General features: G+C 43.1%; 1 protein-coding gene across 1 annotated transcript in view; it reads left to right on the top strand.

Annotated features, from left to right (window-relative positions):
- ABHD2 (abhydrolase domain containing 2, acylglycerol lipase) overlaps positions 1–21,502 on the top strand; it is a 50,441-nt gene that overhangs the window by 14,652 nt on the left and 14,287 nt on the right. The window contains exons 2-6 of the mRNA XM_083184188.1: positions 2,718–2,807; positions 6,124–6,322; positions 11,440–11,615; positions 11,986–12,153; positions 20,209–20,392. Coding sequence (XP_083040314.1) covers positions 6,129–6,322; positions 11,440–11,615; positions 11,986–12,153; positions 20,209–20,392 — 722 coding nt within the window. The 5' untranslated portion in view covers positions 2,718–2,807; positions 6,124–6,128. The remainder of the gene's footprint in view (positions 1–2,717; positions 2,808–6,123; positions 6,323–11,439; positions 11,616–11,985; positions 12,154–20,208; positions 20,393–21,502) is intronic.

Here is a 21,502-nt window from a genome sequence, read left to right as displayed (position 1 = left end):
CGCTGTAGAGTCAGCAGCAGTCAGTGCCTTTTTTCACTGTCACTGCATTTTATTCAAATGTGTTGTGGTACCTGTGATGTCTCGCCTCTCTATCTCCCACTTCTCTCTATTCTCTCCCTGCAGTCATGCATCTCTCGGTCAACTACCTGCTGCCCAGTGTCTTCATTCCTCAGTAACGCCCAACGCCTCTCTATTCCTCCCTCCCTGCTTCTCTCTATCCCCTTCCCACCACGCTGCCTCTCTCTATCCCCTCCCCACCACGCTGCCTCTCTCTATCCCCACCGCACTGCTTCTCTCTATCCCCTCCCCACCGCACTGCTTCTCACTATCCCCTCCTTACCACCCTGTCTTAACTTCCTACCTTTCTATGTCTCTCTCTCCTCTCCCTACAGTTCTGCGTCACTTTATCTCCTCCCTACTGCCCTGCAACTCTCTATCCATGTCTCACCTCTCTGCAGCTCTATAGCCCCTATATAAGTTAATGACTATTGCGCAGTATGTGTAGGTGGTGAAGAGTTGATGTGCTGGCATTTTTTTATGTGGGGGGCACGTGGTTTTTTTTATGTGGGTAATTAGCGGTGTAGGAGGGGGGGGGCAGTTAGCAGAAGTTTTGCCTAGGGCGCCAAGAAACCTTGCACCGGCCCTGTGTGGCGCACATACATCGGTAGCCAAATACAAATACTTTTCCTTGGGAACACGGCAGCTTAGTAAATAAGCTGCTTGTTCTCACACAAAACAGATCAATCACTTTCATAACCAGCTCAATCACTTTCATAACCAGCAGAGTTCAAACTCAACTGGAACATGGCAGCTTGGTACATTTGTCCCATTGGGTGTGGTATATTTCACCGACAGTAGGGATTCCGACAGTCATTACTCGGACGTCGGAATCCCGACTGCACAGCGGGGGGAGCGCAGTAAAGCCCCTTGCCGGCTCGCTGCACTCGCCACGAGTCCGCATGAGCTCTATGGGGGTCGTGGACCCCCACGAGGGAGCAGTCGGGATTCTGACGTCGGAGTAATGAATGTCGGAATCCCGACTGTCGGGGAGCCGTCCGGCACCCGTCCCACTGTCCCCAACAGGGAAGAAAGCATTCACCTCCACAGAATAAAGCAGTCCCTAATGTCCACTCTCAGCAACTCCCTCTTAGTCCCCATACAGCAGAGAACATTGTGTAACAGAAGTCTTCTTATCTCCGTGTCTGATAATGCTCCTTAAGGCCCACATACTGTACAATAGAACGATTTTGCAAGTTTTCGGCTGATTATGACCATTCGGGTCAATATATCATCTGAAAAGTGTGTGTTTTCCATTCGATCTGATGCGCGGTCCTGTGAGTATTGGATAGGAGCCCCTAGGTTGGTTGGTCTGCACCTGTGATATATCGGAATCGGATGGAAAAAGGAGTGCTTTTTTGTGCATGCAATATATCATATGCGATATGTTGCAGAAAGTTTGACTGATGTTTCCAGTGCCTCTAGCCCTGTCTGCTATATGGGGGCGGACATTTTGTGATGGTCCGTTTTCATTAGAAGCTGGAGCCGGGACTGCAGACAAGGTGCAGGAACCTACTGAAAAATTACACCAAAGTACAAAATAATGTGGAATCACTTTTGGGAAAGTCCAGGGTGAGTGTAAGGGAAGTTGCATCCAACTTCAGCGACAGATATATATTTGTAGTGTATGGGGGATAAGCTATGGGTGAGAAATGTTTTATCACTAAAATAACAGTTTGTAGGCAGGTAAGAACCACTTGGTCTATCGGGTCTTTAGTTAAACACAAAAACGGAGGAAAACAAAGTTAAAAATTCATTTTTACCAAGAGATGATCATGGAAGTAAGAATTTGTGCAATGTTCAATTGTATTCGGAATTTATTGCATAGGCATCACATTTATTATCATGCAATTGTGCGGGGTGGGAAAATAAATAAATATCACAGCAAATATTTGTAATCAAATAACTTCAGTATTGCAGGCAGCAAAATTATTACCAATACTTGCTAAAGTTTTCAAAATATAGTTAATAATGTTACAGTATATAGAAATATCTTGCAATAAACATTTAAGCACATATACGCCCATGACCCCCCCCCATCCCCCCCCCCCCCTCCGCTCAACAGCTCACCGGGCAAAATTTGAATATCGACTATAATCTCCCTGAAGGTGCCCATACACGGTACAATTATTGTATACAATATCTCATCTCATTGCATTGCACAGAGTTTGCAATGAGATGAGATGAGATCTTATACAAAAAGTATTGCTGCCCATACACGCACCGATATGGGCGTGCATTGCATTGCCTGTGCACACGTTGTGCATGCAATGCGATGCAATGTGATGAAAATATGTGCAAGCACATACTTTTTGTACTGTGCGATAAGGTGCCGCGGGAGCATGCACCTCAAAGCACACATCGGGACAGCCCGCATCGCAGCGTGTATGGGCTGCTTAAGATCTGCGCATACTTTTTGTACTAGATCTCATCTCATTGCAAAACCTGTGCTATGAGATGCGATGTGATATTGTATACAATAATTGTACCGTGTATGGGCACCTTAAATGCCTATTAGTTCATTCCTTAATATTTATTTTTGAATGTATGATAGAACAACATTGTATAATGGTGAGAGATCTATTGCAGTTTTAAGTTACTTTTTCTCATCTTGATTACCCATGTGCAATGTAATATATTATTTCCCCCTCTTATTTTAGAAATTGACCTCATCACTGTGAGCCTTATCTTTCATTGTGTTCAATTTACGTTCTGAAGAACTTCTGTGTGCAAGAGATCTTCTGAAACCGGTAAGATTGGGCCTTGAATTGGAATGTTGATTCCATGTTGTTTTTCTTACATTCAGTGTTATTTACCAAGATATAAGTTCTAATAAAGATGAGTTGTCGTTATGGGCAACCAGTTAGATTCTTTTTCTTCTATCTTCTAGAAGGTGCCAAATAAATAGGAAATAGATTCTGATTGGTTGCTATGGGTAACATCCAATCTAGTTAATGATATTGGTAGTGCCGCTGGGCAAACACTGTGCATACGCACTGAACTATATTGTTCAGTGACATCACCATGTCCCCTGTGGTGCATGCAGTCGCTGACGATACTATCAGGTTGAGCTGCGTGCACAGACTATGGGCAGTGTCATTAATGATGCGCGGGAGCCCTCGTCATTAACGATGTTGAGCATACACACTAGATAAGCAACCTCTTTTATAAACTTGTCACGTGTGTACGGGGCACTAGTGGTGATATATTTTACATAAACATTTAGCTCTGAATTCACCTCTTTTAATCTGGAGACATGGGGGGGGGGGTTATGCTGTGGGAGGTTTACGTGTTGGGATAAAGCAGGGATGGGGAGCCTTCAGTCATCCAGCTATTGTTAAACTACACATACCAGCATGCCCTACAACAGTATTAGCATGGCCAATGAGAAAATCTGTAGCAGGGCATGCTGGGATGTGTAGTTTAACAACAGATGGATGGCCCGAAGGTTCCCCATTTCTGGCTTAGAGGGTAAGCCATTGGATGCCGCTATATGTACCATGGATAATCTGGTGCAGGTACCAAAAGTGCTGGGTTATTGTGGTGTAACTGTATTAATTTACCAAACTAATAAGCCCGCTCAAAGCTAATGATTCCAAAGCTAGTAGATGTAGTGTCACTTGCTGCCAACGGATGGCAGTGTTTCAGAGTCACACGGACACTAGACATATATATAGCTTTGCATTCTGATGTTTCCATCTCTAATGGTGTGTACACACTGTACTTTTTGTCTTCCGATGTTGACAATATAGTCAACATCGAATCGGATGCAGATCGCAAGGGTTTTAACCCTTCAGATCCCGATCTGATTCCGATGCGCGTTCACGTATCGCAAGGCAGAAAGTCTTGGCTGCCTCCTCCTCACCGGCCTCACTCAATCCCAACTGGCTCCTCTCCAATCTGTCCTCAATGCTGCAGCCAGGCTTATCTTCCTCTCCCACCGCTCTAATTCTGCCACTCCCCTTCAACAAAATCTGCACTGGCTTCCATTCCCCTACAGAATCCTCTTCAAACACCTCACACTCACATACAGGGCCATCTCTAATTCCATTGCTCCATATATCTCTAACCTCATCTCCATTCATACACTCTCCTGCCCTCTACGGTCGGCTGACGACTGTCGTCTCTCCTCCACCCTGATCACTGCTTCCCATGCTAGAGTACAGGACTTTGCCCGTGCTGCACCCCTTCAGTGGAACGCACTCCCTCGCTCCATTAGACTCTCCCCGACCTTGCAAAGCTTCAAACGGGCACTGAAAACTCACCTATTCACCAAAGCGTACCCTTCCACTGCATAAACCAGCTGGCTCTCCGACCCCTTGCCTTTTTACATCCTGCTATCTAACCACCACCCACTCGCGTGCACCTCTTGTAATCTGTCTGTCTCCCCTTCCTACTAGATTGTAAGATCCTCTGAGCAGGGCCCTCTTCCCTCCTGTTGTCAAAGCCCACTTCTCTTCACATTTCACTCACAGCTCTCCTATACTCCAACACTCAGTGTCCATCTTTGTCCGCATACTCATCTCCATCATTGGCATCTAGCCTCTAGTTGTATGTTGATTGAGTCCTCACTACTTACATTTAAGCTGTAATGTGTATTGATCTGTGGCGCTCTTTATTTGTACTGTATTTTTCTTATTTATTCAATGTTATGCCAAGCTTTGTCTCCCTGTATTGTTCCTTTGTACGGCGCTGCAAAACACTTGTGGCGCCTTATAAATAAAATTATTATAATAATAATAATAACAATGACTATATAGTGCAGATCTGCACTATATAGTCAGACTTGTATTCAAATCGGATGTGCCTTCAGATACTATCCATGATCGGATCGTGAATAGTATCTGAAGGCACATCTGACCGTGTGTACACACCATTAGAATATAAAACAAAATAATAAATATATTTAAAGCAAACCCTTTTTCTTCATAAAAAAATAAATAAACAAAAATGGGTTTACGTATGTTTTATGCATTTGAGGATTCTTTTAGAAAGCAAACAAACTTTATTTTATAGTATTTTGCAAAGAATTGTGCATTCCTGGTATTCTCTTTATTAACTTTTTTAAAAGGCACTTGACCCATTTGCTTGTTGTGACCATGTGTTATAACAAATCCTCCAAAACAAACTGTGTTAAATATGGAAACACTTCTGTCAGATGCCTCAATATAACATTCCAGTCTTTTCCAGCATTTGTGAGAATGTTTACTGTACCGTTAAGAATCAGACATTTTTCATCTACATTTATGGGCAGTATTCAATGCTGGTCGACATTTCCGATAGTCAGAAATTTTAGCCAGGACCTATTTAATCTTGGCCGTTTTCGGCAGGGACTCGCTGCTGCGGATCAGACTTGTTTAAAAGTCGCAACTGCGTTGTCGGAAACAGACGCTAAGTTGTCGAATTAGCTGCCGTTTCCAATCAAAAGGATGCAGATTCGCCGGTCCACGGAAGATTGAAAATGACACTGAATAGGTTTAATGAATTTGACCTATTATCAAAAAAGGCTGATATTTCTGACTATCAGAAATATTAACAATAAACCACCATAAGGGTGAGATGTACTAAGCCTTGAAAAGTGATAAAATGGAGGGTGATAAACCTCCAACCAATCAGCTCCTACATGTCATTTTTCAAACACAGCCTGTGATATGGCAGTTAGTTGCTGATTGGTTGGTTGTTGTTATCACTCCATTTTATCAATTTTCAAGCTTAGTACATCTGGCCCTACAGATGATGCCCCTGTCATCTTGGCAGGGGCTGGCGATTCTATCGGCAGCCGCCAGCTCCCGCCAGGGGGTGAGTGCGCCCGAGACGCTGGCACACCCCATGGCAACGAAGCTACCCACCATGAAGCGGAGACAGGCAGGGTGCACGCACCTCCCATTTTAATGGAGTCCCTGTCTGCCAGCGCTTGCCAGAAGGGACATTCTGGCAGGTGCCTGGCAAAGATGACAGGGGCTACATCTGTATATCTTCTGATTAAACACAAAGATATTAGTTACTGCTTCTACCAAAGATCCTTACACTGTCTTGTTCTTTTTATTGTTTCGTTTTTTTCCCCAGTCAAGATGAGTGCGATGTTGGAAACCCCCGAGATGCCAGCCGTCTTTGACGGGATGAAGCTAGCAGCTGTTGCTACTGCTCTTTATGTCATTGTGCGCTGCTTGAACTTAAAAAGTCCAACTGCTCCACCAGATCTCGTTTTCCAAGACACAGCTATAACTCGCTTCCTGTTAAAGTCGTGTCCCTTGCTGACCAAAGAGTGAGTCATCCACATCTGCCACCTGGCTGCATGCTATCTGATTTACTTCAGTGAAGTGATCGAGAGTTTCAATCGTTAATGTGACTCTTAACTGTTAATATATTTTTTGCAGCTTAGATTTTGGTAAATTATTAAGTGGTTTGCTGTACCGACTTATATTAACATTAGTCCTGGCTCTGTTTGCACAACTCAGTTATCCAGCCACTCCAATGGAAAATTGTGTCCATCACATTAAATTTAATTCACCTCTAAAGAATATAAAACTGAACATGGTCATGGGTGGGGTTGATTTTATTTTATACATGACATTTTTCACTATGTAGGTAGCAACCAGAACAGAAGGGTTCGGTGGGTAATAGTACTTTTGTGCCAACCATCATACTGTTGGCATGGTGGCTTCTTGTATAAAACAAGAAGCCACCATGTATTGTATTACATAAAAAAGACACCAGTCTGAGAGCATGAACCTTGCACATTAACACGTCACAGTATATTTCATGTTTTCTCCTGATAATAATCTACTTGTTCCAAGTAAGGTACAAGGGTCTAAACCAGCAGTTCCCAAACTGTGCGCCTCGGCTCCCTGGGGTACCACGGCGACGTCACTGGGGAGACGTTGCTGCACAGCCTGCCCTGTAATTACGCATTGTAAGGCGCTGCACATAGAGGGCGCTCTGGTGTGTGCCACTATAAATAAGCTGCCTGCTTGCTTTTCTACTAAAGTTGGACAAAAAAATTGGAATTAAGCCATGGTACCTGGAGCAAGCTCCTGTAACTCCAGCAACCCCCCAGCATTTTGGTGCCACTTCCCCATGATACCTCCAGTAGTGCCATTTACATGCATAGTAGCCCCTAGTAGTGCCGTTCGCACACATAATACCCCCATTAATGCCGCTTACACACATAATATCCCCCAGTAGTGGCGCGCACATAATGCCCCCAGTAGTGACACTCTCATAATGCCCCCAGCAGTGGTGCGCACATAATGCCCCAGTAGTGGCATTTACACACATAATAACCCCCAGTAGCATTCTGCATTGGTGGGGAGAGGAGCTGTGGCTGGGAGGGAAGGGAGAGCAGAGACAAAAGCTCTGCCTTGGCGGGGGAGAGGAGATCTGGAGGGATGGATTAGCAGAGGCTGCCGCTTTGCCTTAGTGGGGGTGAGGATAGTCTGGTACGGCTGCCGCTCTGGCTGGATGGGGAGAGCTGCGGGACTGGAGGAACCACAGCGGGCAGGGCCAATTTAAGGGCCTCATGGGCCTGGAGCTGAAAATGTTGAAGGGCCTATTATGAGAAGTGGAGGAGTTTATGCCAATGCCTATCGGCGATTGTTTTTCAGCAGTTATTGAATATTGGCCATTTTGACCTAACTACTTTATAAAAAAAAAGCTTGATGATTATTTCAGCTTAAGGGTGCCCTGAAAAAACCTGGAGACCCAGGGTACCTTGAACTGAAAAAGTTTGGGAACCACTGGTCTAAACTGTTTCTTTTATTGATTCTTTTTTTTTTTTAATTATTATTATTATAGTGCCTACAATGTATTTCTGATCTAGTTCTGCTTTTGTCCTTAAATGTTTGCAGTTTTATATATGATATTGCTCCAAGCAAGAGCAGCGAGACTGCCGTAAAGTCACTTTTGGCATATATGCCATTTATATTTTATTATGCTGTAAAGGCCAGGCATTCATATTAGTGGACAAAGGCAAAAACCGGTGTACAGGTTGCGTATCCCTTATCCAAAATGCTCGGGACCACAAGCATTCAGGATAGGGGATTTTTTCGGTTTTTAGAATAATTTTTTTTTTTTAGGCTTACTTACCTGTCCCCTGATGGTGTCCAGTGGTCCCTCGGCGTCCACGTATGAAAAGAGGGTTAGGGGGGTAAAAAAAAAAATTCGAATTATTCCAAAAACCATGGTTTTTGGAATAATTCGGATAATGGATGCACGGATATGGGATACTCAACCTGTATTATATTTTACCGCTGCAGTGGCAAACTTTTAAAAAAATACTAAAGGAGGGCGCAGATAAATTTATTTTTAGGGTAAATAAAAGAAAAAATGTCAAATGGGAACTGATGTGGCTTAACAGCAAAGTGTATGGATTGTAAGCTTTCGAGCAGGGCCCTCATACCTTTGACTGTCTGGAAATATCCAGTTTGTTGTATCACTGTCTCCTATTGTAAAGCACAATGGAATATGCTGCGCTATATAAGAAACTTAATAAATTCAAATAAAGTCAAATTCGAAATGTAAAAAAAAAAAAAAAGAAGAGGGCATTCAAAGTGTTTAAACAAGATGGGACGCCCGAATCATTTGCCGCATATAAGGAATGTAATGAGATGTAAAAATACAATAAATATGGCTAAATTAGAGACAACGAATAATAGCAGCAGATTGCAAATCTAATCCCCAAAAATTCTACAGCTATATAAGCAGGAAACGGTTAAGGAAGGAAAATATTGGCCCACTAAAAATAAGCAGGGAACCCTGGTTACAAAAGAAAAAGCTGAAAAAATGTAATACATTTTTTTTCTTTGGTATTTACAAGGGAAGAATCTTCAGAGGTTCTCCCACATATTTAATGCGATTGCTCCCAAACTGTTTGTTTGCGTGAGGAAATAGTCAAAAATACATTACATGACCTAAATAGTAACAAATCTCCCGGCCCGAATGAAATACACCCTAGGATACTAAAAGAATTGAGTTCTGTCATAGCACTACCGTTATATCTGATATTCAATGCATCAATAAACTCGGGAACAGTACCAAGAGACTGGCGCATAGCTAACGTAGTACCAGTATGGAAGAAAGGTAGCAAAACTAACCCTAGAAATGGATAGACCGGTCAGCCTAAAGGCCCATACACATTGGGCCACTTTGAGCTGAAAGTCGCTCAAAACACCCAGTTTGAGCGGCTTTCAGCTCAAAGCTCCCGCATCATCACCGGGAAAGCCGTTCATCTGCTGGTTATACCAGCAGATGAGCGGCTTTCAGGACTGCTTTGCATAGCTCTGCGCTATGCAACGCCGTCCTCCCCCCTTCGTCGGCGCTGTGCAGGGGGAAAGTCGCTCAGTGTGTATGCACTGAACGGCTTTCCCCGCAGCGATGATTGGCATCATCGCTGTCCATACACACTGGGCATAGTTGCCCAGTGTGTATGGACCTTTACATCCATTGTGGGGAAAATATTAAAAGGAATAAGAATAGAAAAATTTCTTAGATCAGGAGAAGGTGATGAGGCTTAGCAAGGCTTCATCAAAAATAGATTGTGCCAGACTCATTTAATTAGCTACGATGAGGAAGTCAGTACAGGGGTGGACTGTAATACTTCTGGATTTCGCTAAAGCTTTTGACACGGTGCCTCATAAAAGGTTAATAATAAAACTAGATAACTTAGGCATAGGAGATAAAAATTTGTAACTGGATTAGAAACTAGTTGCACAATCGGGTACAGAGAGTGTTGGTAAATGGTATACATTCCAGCTGGGGTAAGGTCAAAAGTGGAGTCACACAAGGTTCAATATTGGGACCCACCTTGTTTTATATATTCATTAATGATATAGGTAATGACATAGTGAGTAAGATTGCAATATTGCGGACGACACAAAAGTGAGCAAGGAAATTGACTCCAGAGGCTATAGATACACTACAACGTGAATAAATTAAACTGGAAAGGTGGAAAATGCGGTTTAATGCTGAAAAATGTAAAGTTTTTCATAATGGGAACAAAAAAACGAACAAGCTACTTATAGGCTAAATGGAGTTAATATAGGGAATTCTGCAGTGGAGAAGGACTTAGGGGTCATCATAGATAATACCTTGAGTAATCATGCACACTGCTCAAGTGCAGCAGCAAAAGCAAACATGACACTGGCATTCATTAAAAGGGGAATGGTTTTAAGGGGTGCCAATGTGATAGTTCCTCTTTACAAGGCATTGGTGAGACCACACTTGAATACTGTATCTGCACCTTAAAAAGGACATAAATTAATTGCAACCGGTGCATCGAAGGGCAACTAAGCTAATAAAAGGCCTTGAATCATTAGAATACAAAAATAGGCTAATCAGGCTGAATATGCTTTCACTGGGGAAACAAAGGTTGAGAGGTGATATAATTGAATAATACAGAATTGGGAATCATAAGGAACTGGGAGATGATTTGTTCACTAACAGGTCTATATTTAGGACAGATGGGCATGAAACGAGGCTCAAGGAAGAGAAATTCTGTACTAAATTTAAGAAGAGGATTCTTCACCATTAGAGCAGTAAAATTCTGGAACTCATTGCCGGTGGGGGTGGTTACAGCAACTACTGTTAATGAATTTAAATCAAAACTGGATACATTCTTGGCAACTAAAGGAATCGTATAAATGACTTACTCAAGTCATTAGTTACAAGACAAATAGGTTGAACTCGATGGACTAACATCTTTTTTTCAACCTTAATTACTATGTTACTATGTAGTGCAGTGAATAATTTGTTTAGTAACCACTCTTCTTATCTAAAGGCTCATACACACTGGGTGATTTTGAGCCAAAAAAAGCTTAGTTTACAGTGTGTGTATGGGGCAGCGATGAGTGGTGATGCGCATTCCTGCAAATCATCGCTGGCCCGGCCGCTCATCTGCAGCAGAGTGGACGGCTTTCCATAGCGTCCTGCTATGGAAAGCCGTCCACCCCTGGGAAAATCACTAAAACGGGCGAAAAATTCTCACCTTTACTGAAATATTCACTTAAGCCTCCATTTTCCTGTCAAACTTGACAAATGCCAAAGTTGGAAGTCATTGTCCATATGTCCATTGGTAGGTATACATTTAAAGCAGGGGTGGCCAAACCTGTCCTCAAGATCTAAAAACAGTTAATGTTTTTCAGGCAACCTGTGGATCTATAGTAGGAATGAATGCAGCCTGTTTTAAAATGTGACAGTTAGTAATGACTGCAGCTGTGCACCAGCCAGGTGATTTGGAAAACGTTGACCATTGGTAGATCCGTAGACCATTGGTAGATCTCTGGGATCAGTTTGGCCACCTCTAATTTAAAGTAATGATTATACTGTACATATGATTATACTGTACACCTTTAGTTTAGCATTTTATTTATTTATATTTGTTATTAGGTACATTCCACCTCTTATATGGGGAAAAAGTGGGCATATCCAAACGGCACTATATGGAAAGATGGGTCGAGTCAACTCGCCGAATCCCCACGGTCTGCGAAAGTACCTTACGATGTCTGATGGGGCCACTGCAACATTTGACCTCTTTGAGCCACTAGCTGAGCACTGCACTGGAGGTTAGTAAATATGTTAAATTAGATTTGTGTTTCATGTGTTTTTGGGATGGCTATTTTGGAGTACATGTAGGGAGATAAAGACATACAGTATGGCAAGTGCAATTTGTAAGGGGCTTTTTTGGGTGGCATGTAATAAGATGAGAGTGAAATAAAGGAGATGTGTGTGAAAGATTCAATTTATTGTTTTTAATTCTTCCTGAGATTAATGGTAATTTGTAGCTTTTAAATTGTATCATTTGATTCATCATCATTTTAAATGGGCTGCTATTTTAATTGATGGACAGTATAATCCTGCTTCGGTTCTTTATAAATGTCACTGCTTGTCCTGTTAATGAGTACCGTTTTTACATGATTTTTGTTTCCTATGCAGAAAATGTCACAATGGTCATATGTCCAGGAATAGCCAATCACAGTGAAAAGCAGTATATTCGGACATTTGTGGATCATGCCCAGAAAAATGGATACAGATGTTCTGTGCTAAATCACCTTGGAGCCTTGCCAAACATCGAGCTGACATCTCCACGCATGTTCACCTACGGTGTGTAATTATTACAGTGTATTAAGTTAGCGCTCTTCTGTGTTCAAAGCATTTCTATCTTATGTCCACACATGCGATAGTTGGTGTATATTCACAGGAACTCACAAGATATCGGTGTCTTGTGGATTGGTTACTGGCGAAATTCTGCAGGAGAGGACAGAGGTTTATGGTGCAAGAGCAGTGCTATTAAGTACCAGATGTATCAAGCTTCAAAAAGTGGAAAAAAAAATACAATTTGTAAAATGACAGTTAGGAGCTGATCAATTGGTTGTTAAGCACTCTCCGTTTTATCACTTCTTGAAGCTTCATACTTCTGGCCCTAAGTGAGAAAGGCAATGGAGACAAGTGATACGCTACAGACCAGTTGCTAGATATTGGAAAGCGCAGTTTACTCTGATTATTGGTGTGGTTTTATTGGCATACTGATGATCTACACTTACTTGCTCATGGGGAATACTTGCAATCCCTATAGGCTGGACAAGCTGGTCCATTCAGTGTAGCTTGTGTGCAGTGAATTGTCAAATTTGAGTTGACTTTTATACATTTACCTAAAGCTGTTCATACACTGCATGATTATCCCTCCAACTAAGCAGATCATTGAAACTATTATTGTTACGCATGGCAGCAGTGATAATTCCCTGTTTGTGTAAAATGCTGAGTGTCATAAAAAAGGTCATTTTCAGCTGGTTTGGTTTGCCAACATGTTTCATTTGACCACAAGTTTATGTAAAACTTTGCAACTTAACAGTTTTGATATCACAGAAGTAAGTAAACTGTCTACTTCTACTGTGGATAAAATAATAATAATAAAAGAAACAAAGTATATCCCTGATCCCACGTGTTATCGCGCATCCTTTTTCGGCCATTAAAAGCGGCCTCTAATTGGATAGCATCATCTGTCAAAAATCAGGCCATTTTTATCCACCAAAAAAAGACCACCAGTAACTGGATACTGGCATTAAGCTTTGCTCTTACCTGATGTGAGTGAGTACAGGTAATACGTGGATAAAAATAATTGGTACTTATATGTTAGTTGGGCGCCCGTTACGTAGTTTGCGTAGTGGTGTATTGAGAATACCAATACACCACTATACTGGCTACGTAAACTACGTCACTTACGCAAATGACGTAAGTTACCCAAATTACGTAACTGGAGCCCTGCTAACACATAAAGGATCATATGGGCACTATCCGCGTCATACCCCGTGTCCACGTGGGCGTGGAGTTAATTTTAGAAAGCGCAGCGAGCCACCGAGCCCGAAGCAGTGGCTCGCTGCACTCGCAACACTTTCTAAACTGGGGGTATGATGTGGATAGTGCCATATGGTCCTGTTAGTGTGTGTGTGTGTCATTATACTTACCATCCACATGTCCCCGGCGCCTCCGGGACTCGGATCCCCACATCTACGTTATTAGCGTAGTGCCGCTGGGTGAGCTGGGAAACCATGTGATGCTCCCCCAGCGGCTGCTGGGATCTCCCCCCCTCTGCCGCCCTTCCCCGCACCGACGCCAGCCCCCGCACCGCCGTGGCCGACCGCCCTGCCAGTAAGTAACAGCAGGGCAGCCGCTATCTCCCCCCTCCGCCCGGCCGCACCTACCCTCCGCCTGGCCGCACCTATTAGGCGGCCACCCGGCAATGGCTATGCTGACAACATTGTCAGCGTAGCGTAGCCGGGCGCCCGGCTAACATATAAGTACCAAATAATTTGACACATTTATCATTGGCGCACTAAGTACCGGAATAGCTAAGTACAGGAAGCAGCTGCTGATGAATACTGGCGCTTGGAGAACCACACGTGTAGCTTGGCCGGGTACTCCTCTGCTTTTTTCCCCCCCACAGGACTTGTCCTTAGGACAGGTCGGCTTAGTGTATGGGGGTCTTTACTGTATGACCAGCTTTACTCAAAGCAAAATTCTGTTAACCGTATTCTCTTTCTATGCTGCTTGCTCTGTTAGATCAACAAAGCTCTTGTACTGCGTGTCATTAAGCAATTAGATGTCCCAAGACAGTGGATCTTGGCCTGATGACAAAAGCCTGTTATAATATCCTGTGTCAACCTAACCTGCAAACATCTTGCAGATTGTCATCTCATTAGGACATCAAACAAAAAGGGCTTTGTCTGATACATTGGATGCTGCGTAGTATTATTACGGCTGTGTTGCCTTTCACCCATTGTTTTTGTTCCATATGGTGTGAGAGGAATGTCACTTGTATGCCACGGGTATTGATTTTTGCGTCTTATTTGCATTGCAGGTGCAAATAACCTCACTCAGTGTGTATCAGGAACATTAGATTAGTTACCTGAGGGTTTAGAGCCACACCTCATATTTATGGTAAATTTGCCTTTAATGTAAACATTTGTTATACTGCTGGACTGTTGCGTAATTTTTTTTATGATTATCCTGTATAAAGGTGTGAAAAATGTTTGACCTCTGATCTGTGCAATGTTATTGCTACATGTTGCCTGTTGATCATAGAACAGTGCACTTCCTATAATGAATTTAAAATTTATGTAAATTATTTCAGCTTGGGTGTCTGTGTATTGTATTTCCGTATTGTATTTCCGTATTAGCAGCCTTTTTCATAAGTAAGCCGGAGGTTCTTTAATAAAAAATAATTTATCCATAATCTGTGCCTGAAAGGGGTTGTTTTAATTACACATGTATTCAGCAGTTTATAAGCTGTGATGGTGAGGAAACTTTGCAGTATTATTGTTGTTTAGACCAAATTGATGATGAATGCAGAAAATTGTTGCTCTCAGAGACAAAGGGTGAAATTTAATAGGATGAGAGATTCAGAAAGTGAGAGATTTGGTAAGAAATCTCCAGGTTTTTTTTTTTTTTAAGCGGAAATCATTTACACTTCAACATCAAACTGATATTGCAGTGTAAATGATTGCCGCTTTAAAAAAACCTGGAGATTTCTTACCAAATCTCTCACTTTCTGAATCTCTCATCCTATTACATTTCACCCGTAGCCTTAGTCCTGCCACATAGAAGTTATTCCCAGGGTGTTCAATATAGGAATTGTGCAAAACCATGTTTCAAAGCTGGTGATGTAGTTTGGAATGCCAGTAATCTGCTTTCAGAATATTTCCACCAGAGGTTTAGTGAGAGCTGTGATTAGCCTTTGGGGGTTATTCTGGTTGACTCGCTCAAATACGAATTCACACCCTTGCGAGTCAACCAGAACCCGCCCTGCGAATGGTGGTGCATGGTAGAACGCCCATGAAACGCTGGGCTTTCCCATGGGTGGGTACCCTGGCCTGTTCTCCGAGGCGTGTACATAGTCTGCTGTGGCCGCAGGCACCCGAAGTATGCACGTGCGGCAAACATCAGTACTCGTGCGAACGACTGCTGCAAACTGACCCGAATAAGGTCCATTGTGTACTTCAACAGAATTTAGGTGAAATGTTTCCAACAGAGAACTAAGAACCAAGGGTCTTATTCTAGTTCACTCTTTCTGACAAAATCCTTCTTAGATGGACAAAACCATGTGCACTGCAGGTGGGGCAGATGTAACTTGTGCAGAGAGAGTTAGATTTGGGTAGGGTTTCACTTCAAAGTGAGATCTATATTGCAGTGTAAAAATAAAGCAGCCAGTATTTACCCTGCACAGAAACTCACCCAAATCTAATTCTCTCTGCACATTTTACATCTGCCCCCCTGCAGTGCACATGGTTTTGTCCATCTAAGAAGGACTTTGTCAGAAAGAGTGAACTAGAATAAGGCCCCAAGTGTCACGTTAATTTGAGAGGCATTTCATGCAATTAAAGAGCAGCCGCATTCAAGTGCACTTTATTGTATCCCTCCCCTTTAGAATTAAGCTCTCACGAGCAGGGCCCTCTCTCCTCATGGGCCTTTCTTATAATATATAAACCTTTGTCACCCTGATGATTGCTTCAGTGTCCTGTCCCCTGATGCAACTATCCATATTTACCATGTACTTGTCCTAAACTGTCTTGTACTGTAATTCGGTATGGGTACTTGTGTACTTTCACGGCTCCCACGATGTGCATCGTACAGAGAAAAATCGCATCGCATGCGATGTCATTTTTCACAGAAATTATGGACATGAGTTGACATCATGTAAAATGCATCCCAAATGTCATTTTTCACACTGTACCACCTCCACTATCAACGCCAACCCGAAGTGTGGCGGGCGCAGCGAGCCCGCAAGGGGCGGTGGTACGTGTCCTACGACCTTTTCATACCCCCACTATCCACGTTGGCGTGGAGTTGAGAATAGAAAGTGTGGCGAGCGCAGCGAGCCCGAAGCGTGGCGAGCGCAGCGACCCCCGCGAGGGGACACGGATACCTGTGAAGCCCGCGAGGGGACACGGATACCTGTGAAGGTATCCGCGTCCCCTCGCGGGGCTCGGTGCGCTCGCCACGCTTCGGACTCGGTGGCTCGCTGCGCTCTCCACACTTTCTATTCTCAACTCCACGCCGACGTGGATAGTGGGGGTATGAAAAGGTCGTAGGACGTGTACCGCCGCCCCTCGCGGTCTCGCTGCGCTCGCCACGCTTCGGGTTGGCGTTGATAGTGGAGGTGGTACAGTGTGAAAAATTACATTTGGGGTGCATTTTACATGATGTCAACTCATGTCCATAATTTCTGTGAAAAATGACATCGCATGCGATTTATAAAAATGCAGAAAAACACAGGAACATCGCATCGCATGCCACTACATATGGCATGCGATGGCATGCGATGGGAGCCGTGAAAGTACACAAGTACCTCGGTATGTGTTTTTGCTCTGTAAAGCGCTGCGTAATATGTGTGCTTTATATAAGAAACTGTTAATAAATAATAAAAATTGTAGATCAATTGGATCTACTATCTAGTTTACCAATTAACCACCTCTGTAACTGCTCTGGGAAAAATTTGTTAAAATCTATTGCTACGGTTTATGCTTATCTTACAATATAAAGTAAAATAATGATGAAAAATATATGCAATATGCACACTACTGTGTAGCCTTTTCTAGAAAGTTCACATATTTACTAAATCTGTGAAAGTTTGAGGTAAAACCATTGGTTCACAAGCTCAGTCCTTAGGACCCCAAACAGTGCTCGTTTTCCAGATCTCATCATAGAATCATAGGTGAAATCATTTTAGCTCCAACTTCGGATCTTTTAAAATGTGTCAGTGAGTAATGACTACACCTGTGCTCCTGCTGGGTGACCAGCAAACGTGAACTGTGTGGGGTCCTGATTTGTGCTTCATTTTAAAACGGCCAAAACTCGCCCCATGTGTATGCACCTTTAATGATTTTTTTATTTTTTATCTTTACCTAATTGTATTGATTTGTCTCTGTAGCTCATAAAAGAGAATGAGGAATAGAGCAACATGTTTAATCTGAAATGTTCTACTTAAATCTCCTGATTGTGTGTGTGTGTGTGTGTGTGTGTGTGTGTGTGTGTGTGTGTGTATTTAGATAGAGACCACGCCAAGTGGCTTAATATATTTGGAGACATTGTGAACTAGGAGTGTCTTTTATAACATGACTAATGGAATCAGAATGTTTTGTGGCTCACCATTAAGCTTATATAACACACAGCGTTGTTATATTTCAGCACTTCACCCACAGCCGTGTTTCCATCCCAAGCATACTTCTTGTCTATTATTATTTGACACCCTTGTAGTGTGTTTTTTTTTTTCTTCACCCTGTTTTTGTTTCAATCTGTGTGGGTTTTATTTTGAAGTCTTTTTAAGATTTGTAAGAATGCATGTCAAACGCTTTTGATGTGCTATTTCGCTAATGCTGGAAGGCAATTGTAGTCATTGCCCAGACTGTAACATATTGTACTGTTAATGCAAAAAATTGTAAACCTACTGCAAGTAGAAGTGCTAGTAGGCATGGCGACACACCATCTTGGTTTGTGGCACCTGTCAAATATTTCATGGCATTTAACCTGTCCTCTGTGAGGAACCATCTGCATTTTTACTCGCTATTGCATAAGCCCCTTGCTGTCAAATTGTACCGCATTTTGCCTCCAATATCTCTTTAAAGAAAGTTTGTGTTTTTTATTTGTTGTTTGTTTTCAAATCTGTTTTTACTAATAGTGTGTACACACGGGGCGATATGGCTTCCGATGTTGCCGATATAGTGAACATCGAAAGCCATATCGCATGCTTTTTTAGGGCTTGCGCTGCCGATGCGCGCTCCCGTTTGAGTGCAAGTCGACGGCCAGATAGAGAGGGCAGCCACAGTGGCGTAACTATAGCACCGCAGCCCCCGCCACCGCGGGGGGGCGCTGTGCATATGGGGGCGCCGGGGGCTGTGGTGCTATAGTTACACCTTCCCCTAATCCCCCGCAGGCTTACCTATTTCGCTGGTCCAGCGGCTCCGTTCTTCTGCTGAGGACCACCACAAAATGGCTGCCCCCATACAGCAGACAGAAACTGTCTGCTGTATGGGGGTGGCCATTTTGTGGTGGTCCTCAGCAGAAGAACGGAGCCGCCGGGACCAGCGCGAAAGGTAAGGCTGCGGGGGATTGGGGGGGTTTGCATGGGCGGCGGGGGGTGCCCCCCCCCTAACGGCGGGGGGGCGCCCAAAACGTAGCTACACCGCTGGGCAGCCAAGACTATATAGTGCAGATCTGCACTATATAGTCTAAATTGTGCCCCTCTATGCATGCCGTGTGATGCGAGTCCCGATACAATCTGATCGCCTCGGGACTCGCATAGCACGGCAATCGCCCCCGTGTGTACACACTATAAGCTTTTCATAATAACAAAGCAAAAAAAATCCCCAACAAAAATTAAGTTACACAAGATAATTGGGCCTATTTTGGTTCACACGGAGTGAACCGAATTTGGCCCCTGCCCCAATGGTCAGGGTTTGCCCATGAGAATAGAGTCATTTTTTATTGTTACGTTTAACATTTATAAATCCCTTGTTTTATCCAGATCCTTTGCATTGTGCCACATTCCAATAAGCAATGTATAAAGTTTGCATTAGAAGAATGACATTTACAACAGACTCCAGATTCTGTCAAATCCATATGTTTGTTGCAGAGTTGACCTATAGGGCCATATTCAATGTGGCCGGGGAAGGGGTTAAATGGCGGGGATCGCCGAAAACAAGCGACCCTCTCCGTTTAACCCCAGCGCCAGCCGCTCGCCCTATACTATGTTCCAGGGGGAATCCTTGCTGTCAGAGGACAGCGATGATTCCCCCAAGCAGCAAGGGAGCCTGCTGCATTTAGCCGCGAGCCTCGCTGTTTTAGCGGCTGCACATGCCGTTTCCCCATCGCTGCAAAAACGTAGCAATGAGGAAACTGCATGCGCAGGGGGTCAGTTCAGGATTGACCGTGCAAGCTGTGACAACGAGCAGTCAGCATGGCTTACTGTCACAGCTCGCAGAAACCATTGAATACACCCCATAGGCTCTATGAATTGTTCTAATATGAACTTCTGTAAAAATAAAAAAGTAGAATGTAAATATTTCGGTGTGGAATTGTTTTAATAAATCTGTACTGTAATGAATCATGAGAATGACTTTCTTCCATGTCAACACAAGTTTATTAATTGAAGTGAGAGAGAACATATTGGTAAAATAGACATATAAATATTTAGTTTTTAAAGAACTAGAGATTTTAAGTTTTAGCAAAGGAAGTATGCAATCAGGTTCAGAGTATTGTTGAGGGTAGGGAGAGAGGAAATACATATAAAAAAAAAAAAATCACTGTGTGGTAGGCCAAACGTCTTCTGTAAGTAATGCTGGAAATTAAAGGTCTTCGACCCAGGAGGCTCGTTTCTTTCAGGTATGTGGCTTTGTGCTTCAGGGAATAATAATGAGATTAATGGGAGTATCGCGGGGTGATTGGACTTATCCAAAATGGGGAATGCTTACTTATAGTGATCACTGAAAACTTTCTCAATTACAAAATGTTCTATGATGTAGAAATATATATATATAATCTTTTATTTTTTTATTTTTTTCAGTGAGACCTCTCAATTTGATTTTTACTGTAATGTCAAATTTGAAATACATTTTTATAGGCTGCTTAATTTTAAATGCGTTTTATCCTGTCATTGTACCCCAGGCTGTACTTGGGAATTTACAGCTATGGTGAACTTCATCAAGAAGACCTTTCCCCAGACTAGACTGATCGTTGTGGGGTTCAGCCTTGGGGGCAACATTGTGTGTAAATTCCTTGGAGAGGCTGCCGCCAATCAGGAAAGAGTCTTGTGCTGTGCCAGCATCTGCCAGGGGTACAGTGCGTCCCGGTAAGTGAGCTCTCATTTATGTATGCAGACTCTTGAAATTGGGTATTTCTGGAAGGTGTTCTCAGCTGCTTTTATTTTATTCTAGTAAACACCATCATTTTAGTTTTGTGTGTGGTACTATGGTGGGTAAATTTTTTTTTTTTTTAATGCCATCACGGGTACAGTGCTTTATATAGCACTTCTAGCATGTTGGTATGGGAAAACGGTCAAAAGGTCTAGATACGGTCAATAGGGGGACACCAAAAGGTCGACATGTAATAGGTTGATACAGACATTTAGTTGACATGCACTAGGATGACACTGGCAACAAATTTGACACGAAGAGATCGAACTGAGTTCTTCAAATTTTATTTTATCAGATTTTTTTATACTTTACTACAGTTGGGTTCGGTATTGTGTGTGCGCCAGGCCCGATGCATGGCGAGTAAAGCCAGCCATATAAGGGTACATGCTACATGAATTGAGGGTCCATGTCGATCGGTATCGACATTAACAACAACAAAAAATAAACTCATTTTGACATTTCCATGTGTCAACCCATTCCATGTCTACCTTTTTCTTATGTAGATCTTTTGAACCTGGGGGTTTGATGCATGCCGACCTTTTGTATGTGTCAACCTTATCCATGTTGACCTTTTTGTCTGTGTCAACCTTATGCATTGTCAACCTTTTGTTGTCGACCTATTGACTGTCTACCTAGACACCGTACACCAGGCATTCCCAACCACGGTCCTCATGGCACAGTCTAACCGTGCAGGTTTTCTTGATATCCAAATGGTGAAATCAAAATAACTACTACTAGTACTAATTACCTGTGCTCAAGCCTGGATATCACTAAAACCTGCACTGTTAGTGAGCCTTGCGCCATGTGGTTGTAAATGCCGGGTGTGGTATGGCGGTCCGACAATCGGGATGCCAACAGTTAGTATCCCGACATCGGAATCCCGACTGCCGGTACTCCAACAGAGAGGCAAGCGCAAAGAAGCCCCTTGCGGGCCACAGGTTCTATTCTCCCTCTATGGGGGGTCGTGGATCCCCACAAGGGAGAATAACCCCTGTTAGTCGGGAACCCGACTGTCAGGCATTCAAAGAGTCGGGATTCCAATGTGG

This window comes from Crinia signifera, chromosome 4, assembly GCF_055691185.1.
Source record: "Crinia signifera chromosome 4, ASM5569118v1, whole genome shotgun sequence".
NCBI classification, from domain to species: Eukaryota; Metazoa; Chordata; class Amphibia; order Anura; family Myobatrachidae; genus Crinia; species Crinia signifera.
The sequence above is the reverse complement of the archived record's forward strand: the minus strand, read 5'-3'. Positions and strand labels throughout refer to the sequence as shown.